The sequence below is a fragment of the Anas acuta genome, chromosome W, assembly GCF_963932015.1.
Source record: "Anas acuta chromosome W, bAnaAcu1.1, whole genome shotgun sequence".
NCBI lineage: Eukaryota > Metazoa > Chordata > Aves > Anseriformes > Anatidae > Anas > Anas acuta.
In genome coordinates, this window is record NC_089016.1 from 23,699,346 (window position 1) to 23,708,952 (window position 9,607).

Below are 9,607 nucleotides of genomic sequence, written 5' to 3' on the forward strand. Positions count from 1 at the left end.
AAAAAAAAAAAAAAAAAAAAGCAACACTATGAAGTTACATTGGTACAGAAGCAGGAAAAAGAAGTGAAGAGGAACAGGCTGGCAGAATGGGGACTGTTAAGTTATGGAACTCAAAGGATTGTTTGTTACCTATCCTGATTGTATGTATGTATAGGCATACTCGGGTTATTATGTAAAGCAATGTTCTGTATACATGTATTTAGAACGTTTGATGTTTGTGTGTGCGTGTTGGTGGAGCGTAGACTCCCTGCACACCCAGCGCTGTTTACTTGCCTTTTATATACCTTTTAGAAATATTTGTTTTATAAATATTACAAAATTCAGACCTCATTTATAACAGGAAACAAATGGGGATACATAGGTTTTTATATCTACCTGGATCTCCAAAATCTCTATTAGGTTGAGATCTGTTAGAACAATTAGAAGCAGAAATTATCTTCGAAAAAAAGGAAAATGGAATTAAGGATAGGAGAAGAACAACTAATAAATGTGTTAAGCCTGGCACTAATACAAACCGACCCTAAAAGTGAAATACCCTTAGAGATCATAAATCAAGTATATCCAGGAGTTTGGGCCACTGAAGTCTCTGGAAGAGCTAAAAATGTGACCCCAATAATTATTAAATTAAAGCCAGGAGAGAAACCCGTTAAGGTTAAGTAATATCCTTTGAGGATAGAAGATAGGAAAGGAATTAAAGAGATAATTGATAAATTTTTACAGTATGGATTATTGATTGAATGTGAATCAGAATACAATACACCCATATTGCCAATTAAAAAGGCAGATGAAAAAAGCTATAGGTTAGTTCAGGATTTGAGGGCCATAAGTAAAATCACTGAGGATATACATCCAGTAGTGGCAAACCCTTATACTTTGCCGACTAAATTAAAGAATAGTCAAGTCTGGTTTACCGTACTGGATTTAAAAGACGCCTTCTTCTGCCTAGGCTTAGCCACAGAAAGCCAAAACCTATTTGCCTTTGAATGGGAAAATCCCAATTCAGGCAGAAAGACGCAGCTTACGTGGACATTACTACCTCAAGGATTCAAGAATAGCCCCACTATTTTTGGAAACCAATTAGCAAGGGAACTCGAAACATGGATGCCTCCGGACACTGAAGGTGCTTTGTTACAATATGTAGATGATCTCTTAATAGCTACCGAGACTAAAGGGAGCTGTATTCAATGGACTATAAGTTTTCTTAATTTTCTGGGTTTAAAATGGATATCAAGTCTCTTGACAGAAAGTCCAGCTGTCTCAACAAAGTGTGACCTATCTGGGATTTGAAATTTCGGGAGGACAACGAGAACTAGGAACTGAACATAAGGAAGTCATTTGCCGGACTCCAGAACCTCAAACGGTAAAGGAGCTACAAACCTTTCTAGGAATGACAGGTTGGTGTCGCCTTTGGATTTATAATTATGGACGATTGGTAAAGCCTCTATGTGAATTGATAAAGATTAACCAGTCAAAGTTAGTCTGGACTGGAGAAGCACAAAAAGTCTTTAAACAACTTAAACAAGAATTGATGATTTTAAAATATCAAGCAATATTGGTAGAACAGGACGATGTGGAAATTGTGATAACTAATATTGTGAATCCAGCCTCTTTTCTTAGTGATGCTCCGGCGGAACCTGTGATTCACGATTGCTTAGAAACTATGGAGACTGTGTATTCCAGCCGACCAGACCTTAAGGAGGAGCCCATGGAAGATGCAGAAGAAACTTGGTTCACGGATGGGAGCAGTTTTGTTACACAAGGACAACGTAAAGCTGGATATGCTATAACAACTACTCAACAGGTAATCGAGTCTAAACCATTACCCCCTGGGACATCTGCCCAGAAAGCAGAGATAATTGCTCTTACACGAGCACTGGAACTAGCAGCAGGAAGGAAAATAAGTATTTGGACAGACTCTAAATATGCATTCGGCGTGGTACATGCTCATGGAGCGATATGGAAAGAACGTGGATTGCTGACTGCTCAGGGAAAACAAAAAGAAAACATGCTGAAGAAATTTTAAAATTGTTACAGGCTGTAAAACAATCAGAAAAGGTAGCTATGATGCATTGCCAAGGACACCAAAAGGGAAACTCTGATTTTGAAATTGGAAATCGATTGGCAGATCAGGAGGCTAAACAGGCAGCTGAAATAACTGAGGTGAAGGCATTGTCTTTAATACCAGACGGTAAAATCCAAACTATATATATGAACCAAAAAGCCAAATTATACAAAAGAAGACTTAAAATTAATTGAAGATTTGAAAGGTAAAATGAAACCAGATAGATGAGTATATTTAAAAGATAACTGTGTAATAATACCCTCTAATTTGATATGGCCCATAGTTCTTACAGAACACAATAAAACACATCGGGGAGCTGACACATTGCATAAGAGCCTGAGTCAGACATTAGTGGAACAAAATTTATATACAACAATAAAACAAGTAACTCAACAATGTAGCATTTGCTTACACAATAACCCCAATACCAAGAATAGAATAAAATTTGGAATAATCAGTAAAGGAAATTATTCGGGGCAACTGTGGCAAATTGATTTTTCAGAACTCCCTAGAAAAGGGGGGTATTGTTATTTACTGGTTCTGACTGACATGATTTCAGGAAGGCCTGAAGCCTTTCCCTGTTGAACAAACAAAGCAAGAAGAAGTGGTTAAAGTCTTGTTAAATGAAATAATACCATGCTTTGGGATTCTAGTAGCAATGTCTTCTGATAGAGTTTCACATTTTTGTGTGCAAGTGGTACAACAGATAAGTAAGATTCTAAAGATATTCTCATTACTTAGAATTTGAGTTAAACCTAGAATAAAAGGGAATTTGAGTCCCTTTGAAATCTTATATGGAAGGCCGTATCCATTTCTATTTAGTGGAGAGGATCGAACGCAGTTAGGATTAGAATATTTATATGCATATATAACTGAACTTCAGAAATAATTAAATAAAGTACATAAATTTGTTCTCAGGACCTGGGCTAGACGGTTGGATCAACCAATCCACCCTTTTAAGCTCAGGGATTATATATATATAAAGACTTTTTCAGGACAACCCCTAGAGGAAAAACGGAAGGAAAGTGGACGGGACCATACCAGGTATTACTGACAACACACACCGCCATTAAGATTAAGGAGCAAGCAGCTTGGATCCACGATTCAAGGGTGAAGAAGGCCCTGGCGAGGATATGGACCACCACTCCAATTGGACCAACAAAATTATGGTTTTCCAGATCCTAATGATTGCAGGGGTGTGGTTCTCAGATTCGGGGTGGGCAGTTTGGGATGAGAACTTACACCTGTCCCTGATACAAACAATTTCTCAAGTAATTAATAAGACAAACTGTTGGGTATGCACCCATCTGCCACAGCATGGGAATAAGGGTGTATCGTTAATCAGGATTCCCTTGCCTGCAAACTTACCTTGGACTAATTTGTGGGAAAACACATCTTGGGGTCGAAAATATGAAGAAGTTTTGGAACTAGAAGTGAGTAGCTTTGTGCCGTTGGAATCTTACTATGTATGTGTACAAAGGTGTAACCCACCTAGGGGTATGGGAAAACAGGATTGTATAAATACGGATACTACTTATGTGGGAAATCAGACATCTTGTAATCGAACAATTGATATTAGTACGACTAGCGGCTGAGCAAATTCAACCAGCTGGCCGGTTCCAGAAGGAAAAGGGTGGTATTGGCTATGCAATGATACAGCCCGTAAGGTCTTGCCCGAGAATTGGAAGGGAACTTGCACTCTTGGAGCAGTAGTCCCCAATTTGACCATACATGATGTAGCGCCTCGAGGTTATTTCAGAAATCATATCCGGAGAATTAGACGAAAAATTAACAATCCATTGATAGGGAGACACACCGCTTTTCATAGTTTTGTTCGATGGTTTATCCCATGGTTAGGAGTGAGTGAATTGGAAAAGGCGATAGTTAATATTTCTGCAATTATAGAGAAGTTAGAAAACAAAACTCTGGATGCTATAAAGGCTCAACAAGAAGAGATACCTAGTTTATCACAGGTAGTATTACAAAATCGGATGGCCCTAGACTTGTTACTGGCCGCTCAAGGGGGAGTCTGTACAGTAATAAATACAAGTTGTTGTATGTATGTAGATCAGAGTGGAAGGATCTCTACCGACCTGGAAGAAATATGGAAGCAGACAAGGGTCCTACATGAGATCAGTAAAGATGATCTTTCATGGAGTTTTAGTGAAATATGGAATAAGTTAACCTCCTGGTTGCCCAACTTCCAATGCTTGGAACAAGTGTTCATTGCTCTAATCACATTAGTAGTGTTAGGAATATTTGTGTGCATGTTGTTTAGATGCCTGCTTTGTTGTGTTACTGTAAATAATGAAAGTATCTGATGCAAAAGAATTTGCATGGGAAAAGAAAAGGGGGGATTGATTAAGGAGGTATTCGGGAGGCATTGGGGAGGCAAGGACAGTCCCCAGACATGGACTGTATATCTCGAAACAAGACACTGGAACTCATGATAAGGAAGCGGCAGACGGACAGAGAAACAAATGTAAGGACTATAAATCTCAAAATTGGACATTGGAATTCATTATAAAGATACAATAAACGGAAGAATTGGCAACAACCAGCTCTCGCAATTAAGAAACGTGCCAATTCAGCAGATTCCTGACCAAAGGTGAAAAGTACACTGTGAGGAAGACTCGGGGTCTTCCTCCCAAAGACCCCTGCCCACGTCCCAAAGACCCCTGCCCACAATTCTTGGGAGGCTCTACGCAGGCGCAAGGTGCCAAAAGGCTAATTAGCATGAGAAGCGAGGGAAGGCGGGGATAGGTAATGCATATGTATAGGCGCTTGTAGAATATTGATAGATTGATTGTATAAATTCAAGACTGCTTTCCGCTTTGGGTATGCACGATAGGTGGAGAGATCCCCCGTGCATCCAGCGCTGCAATAAAGAATATACCACTTAAAGGAATTTCGGCTTCGATCTTTGAATCACCAGCGAGCAGGCTGGGGGTGCAGCAAGAGCTGGGAGGAGGGCTGGACTGCTCGGGGTTAGGCTGGGCATCGGACAGCGGGTGGTGAGCAATTGCATTGTGCATCACTTGTTTCATACACGTTATTATTAGTAATACTATTATCATAACGATTGTCTTTATTGTTATTATTTTTATTTATCTGTCTTTATCTCAACTCACGGGCTTCGCTTTCCCGTTTCTCTCCCCATCCCAGAGAGGGAGGGGAGAGGGTGAGCGAACGGCTGTGTGGTGTTTAGCTGCCGGCCGGGTTAAACCACAACAGAAGGAAAAGCTGTAAATGAACTTGTGAAAGAAACGAAGAAAATTGCACATGCCCCAGTTCAAACTCGCAATGGAATCGAGCTAGGAGGATTATCGGGGGGGGGGGGGGCTTTATGGGTGTTGATTGGCTTACTAAAAGTGGGATGGTTGTACTGGGGGGATATGTGGAGGATTTTAATAATTCCATGTTTTACCAGACCAATACACTCGGTTATACAAGGAATGCAAATACCTGCGGTACCTGTTGTGGGAATAGAAATGTTGTTTTTGCAGAGTTCCGTTGTTTAGAGGGAAGGAACTTGGTACTGAGATATGCTTGCAGTGATAAGAAGCTTAGCAGGCGACCTCGTAAAATGCAGACAACCGGACTCCTTAGGACAATTAGGTGAAAATGGCGGTGTCAAGTCAGATAAGTGAAGAAACATTACCACATCAGATAGGTTGTGAACCTGGATTACCCCCTCAGTGGGGAAACAGGGGAGGGTCCTGTCATCAAAAAGCGTATAAACTGTGTTTTGGAACTAGTAGGCGCGCTCTCCTGCTTGTGGGGCGCCCGCCATTGCAATCAATCGCGAGTAAATTACTACTTCGCTGAGATCCTCGCCTGAGCCTAAGCTATCGGCTACGGAGCGTTTCTCACCCTCCCTTCCAACCCAAGCCACGCTCTGATTCTATGAGCGGAGCGCCTGTTCTGTGGAGCTCGTTTCCCAGCCGTGCAGGGCCCAGATTCCCTCCGCGGAGCCGCCCAGCCCGTTTTCGGGCGCCCACTTCCTCCCTCCCGGTCGGCTCCCTCCGCGCCCCGAGGGCACGCGACCTCCCTGAGCGCCGATAAGCACCGGGTCGACGGGAGCGGAGCCGCCGAGAGGGCGGGGACAAGGGAAGAGGGCAGGCGAGGCAGCCAATCGAGGCGCGGGGGCGGTCGGCGGCGATCTGTCGGCCCAATGAGCGCCGCGGAGGGCCGGGCCGAGTGCGGGAAGTGAGGGGGCGTTGTACCGAGCGGGCGCCGTCATGGCCGACGGGATTGTTAGGGCGCAGGCCGCCTGGCCCGGTGGCGGCGCTGCCGCTGCTTTCGGAGAGGTCGCCTGCAAGGGCAAGGAGGTCCCCGCCAACGTTCTCCGTGAGGATGAGCGGTCGTGGACGAGGAGGTAGCCGCGGCGTTGTTGTGCGAGTCTTTCCTTCCTTTCCCTCGGCCGCTCGCAGGCCCTCTGAAACGAGGGCCCGTCGCGGGTCCCGGGAGTGCGGCAGGGCGGGTGGTGGCCTTGCTGCGGGAGGGAGGGAGGGAGGGACGGTCGGTCGGTCGGTCGGTCGGTCGGGGTCTCTCCGGCTCGTGGCGCTCTCTACTGCAGCGCCTCTAAAACGCCGCGCTTCTTCGGTGCCTGCCCCCGGGGTGCCACGGCGCGTACTGGGTCGCCGGCGCAGTCGGTCTCCTTGGGGGTTCGGACTGTATGCATATAGGCAGTGAGCATCGCAGTAGTGACCGTAATCAGTCGTTTCTGCGCTGCTGATAGCCTTGCAGAGACGCCCCGGCTCGGCTGTGCTAGGCTTTGGTTATGGCACCACCCCCACCGCGCACACGAGCGCACGCTCTCTCCAAAGTGGCTTGTGAAAGGGAAGAATTGCAGCTTTTCCTAGCTTTCTTAAACGCCTAGAAACCAGTCAATCCCGCAGGCTGCGAGAGCTTCCCAGCTCTCATTTCCGTGCTGGAGGTGGGCCGTGATAAGAGCATGCTGGCAAGGTTCACTGATGCTGGTGCGCCGCAACGTGCTAGGAGCTAAGTGAGCAGCTGCGGAGAGTTATGAAAAAGTTGCAGATGTTATCTGCAAGGTGCTAACTTTAAGTTAGTGTCCAGCATAACCGTTGTTGCTGTTCTTAAATTTGAAATGCTAAAGATAGGACAGTTAGGGATTTCCTCTGCTTCTGACGGCAGGGTTTATCTGCAGCGTGGAAAACAGGCCCTTAGTGAAAGGGGCTGCGTTGCCCGCTCTGCGTGCTGACTCGTAGAATGGTTAGGCTTGGAAGGCACCCTTAAAGATCATCTAGCCCAACCCGCCTGCCGCGGTCAGGGACGTGTTTCACTAGATCGGGTTGCTCAAAGCGTTGACGCGTTGCTTGGAACAGCGCTTTCTTAATAGGTCTCGGTAATGTTGCAGCTGCCGCCCGTTTGGAGTACTGGAAGCGTTCAACTGCTCTCCGGAAACCGTGCTTGCGGTAGCGCCCTGCCTTTACGAAAGGGCGCGTTTCCTGTCTCCTTCGTGTTGAAGGCTGCGCGAGGAGTCTGTGTGTGTGTGCGCGTGCGCACATCTGTTTTGACTTGGCCGTACTGGCTGCAGCAACGTATGTAACCTGAACGCTGTGCTTGATTGGAGAACCAGGCCGTTAACTTGAGTCTGATGAGTGACTTGAGAGCAGACAACCTACTCTGACCGCTCTTAGTGCGACACGTTTCCTGGAGGACGAATTAGTTGCAGTTTCTCGCTTGGTCTTAACTTGAGGCGGGGGGAGGGGGCGGGGGGCTTAGAACCACTTCTGGAGCGTAGTTGGCTCTAGCGAGTGGTCTTGAATTTGCTTAGCTCACTGTACCGAAGGCCTGTTTCACGGTTGAGCGATGTTATAGGGAGGAGTGTGAGGAAGGCTTATAATTCTCGATTGTCGTGCAGTGAAAGGCGATGGTGAGTAAGAAGTACAAAGCATCTGTGGAATCGAGTCTTATCGGCAGTGTTTCAGTCGCATCTAAAACAAATAAAAATAGCGGAAGTCGCTAACCTGAAGTACTCGGCTGTCTCGCTGCCCCCGTCACCTTGCGCGCTGGATCCTGCTTCTGGTGCCATATGCAGTTTCTGTCTGCTGGTGATTTGGGGAGTTCCCTCGCAATTAGTTGCGAGTTGATGGTTTCCTACAGGTCGGTGGTATTTGTGTTTCGAAGGTGATGCCTTGGCCTCGGTCTGGAGGTGTCTGACGTCAGGCCGGCCGTAACGGGCTAATTTGGAACGTTCCTTCCCCTGAGTAGGTGGCGTTCTCGAGGACGGAGAGTTAATACGGCCTCAGCCGGATTACTCCAGGTTCTTTGAAGATGCCTTCCTGCCTCTGGCCGAGGCAATATTTGGACGTAACCGAAGGACGGTTAGCCATTGTTTGCCGCTTGTGTGTCTTGTGCGTAGAAGGTAGAGAACTTTGCCTATTCAAAGCTCGCTTAAGAAGAATGGCTGTTTTGTCGTGCGCGTTTGGGGCGCCTGATAATCTGCTTTGGTAGGGCGAGTTCAGTGGGGCATAGTGATTTGCTGAAGCTGTTGCCTTTCTCTGAAGCCGACTACGTTTTAACTGTTTACTCTTCCTCCAGTGCCTTGCGTTCCGTGATAGTTCGCCTCAGGCTCCAGTGTTTTTTCCTAGTCCTTCCTGAGAAGGTAGTTGTCCGGTTATGTGAAGCAGAAGATTCTGGCGGACCCGTGAGTACTGTGGGAGCTTTCTGTTCGCTAGGCTGGCTGTACCTGTAACTGGTTTGTAACTTCCTAGACTCTTTCCCGTCCCCTCTTTTCCTCTGGATGTTGCAGAGGGGCGCACAGTAGGCTATTTGGGGTTGTCCGATGCTGTAGTCTTTCGCCTCTAGCTTGTAATGGAGCTGAGCTTTTTGACTGAGAGCAGTGATATAAAGCGATGCTCGTCTCCAGCTACGCGCTTGCAGTGCAAAAAGCAGCGTTGTTCCGACGTGCGGTCTGATGCCCGTTTTCACGGTTTCCGGACAGCGGGGGTGGTGCCTTGACTATGCAGAAGAGGGCTTGGGGTTTGGTCAGGTCAGAGGCGAGGAAAGGGAAAGCTGTTTGAGCGGCGCTTGGGTGTTTGTTTTGCTGTTAGCTATGCAAGTCAAGTTCCAAGGCTCTGTGAGCTCACGCAAGAGAAAAGGCACCGTGAAGCTTTTATTTTCCGCCAGAGCGGCTTACGTTGCCCGAAGCTATGACGGGGGCTTTAAGCCCCGAGACAAATTCAGCTTCTGTGACTGTTTTGTAGTCTGTTACTGTCTAGAGGGTAATTCAAAGAGCAGCGGTTGAATTGTGAAGGATTAGCTAACCGTGTTCTGTGGGTGGTTCTCTGCTCGCATTCATTCTGTGCGTCGTGGCGCAGCACGTTAGGTGACGTTATTTCCTTTTTCCAGCTTCTTGGGCGTTTCGTGGTTGTTGGCAAGAAGTGTGCTGCTAACCTGGACCTGACCAATGGATTCCGGATGGCTGTGAATGCCCACCCTCGGGCCCTTCAGACTATCGCCGCCGAATAGGTTTCATATGTTGCCCATCAGTCTAGCCCCTGTTGATGTTTGATT

General features: G+C 46.6%; 1 protein-coding gene across 1 annotated transcript; it reads left to right on the forward strand.

Annotated features, from left to right (window-relative positions):
* The first annotated feature begins 6,297 nt into the window (after positions 1–6,297).
* On the forward strand, positions 6,298–9,607 carry LOC137847246 (adenosine 5'-monophosphoramidase HINT1-like). Its single transcript, XM_068665536.1, has 3 exons — positions 6,298–6,440; positions 8,633–8,738; positions 9,443–9,607. The coding sequence occupies exons 1-3, from the start codon at positions 6,304–6,306 to the stop codon at positions 9,560–9,562; spliced, it is 363 nt and encodes a 120-aa protein (XP_068521637.1). The 5' UTR covers positions 6,298–6,303; the 3' UTR covers positions 9,563–9,607.

Excerpts from the sequence above, each read along its gene's own strand:
- LOC137847246 (XM_068665536.1), top strand. The coding sequence starts at position 6,304 with ATGGCCGACGGGATTGTTAGGGCGCAGGCCGCCTGGCCCGGTGGCGGC. Across the intron at positions 6,441-8,632 it reads GAGCGGTCGTGGACGAGGAG|TGCCTTGCGTTCCGTGATAG; the intron begins GTAGCCGCGGCG and ends CTCTTCCTCCAG. Across the intron at positions 8,739-9,442 it reads CAGAAGATTCTGGCGGACCC|CTTCTTGGGCGTTTCGTGGT; the intron begins GTGAGTACTGTG and ends TCCTTTTTCCAG.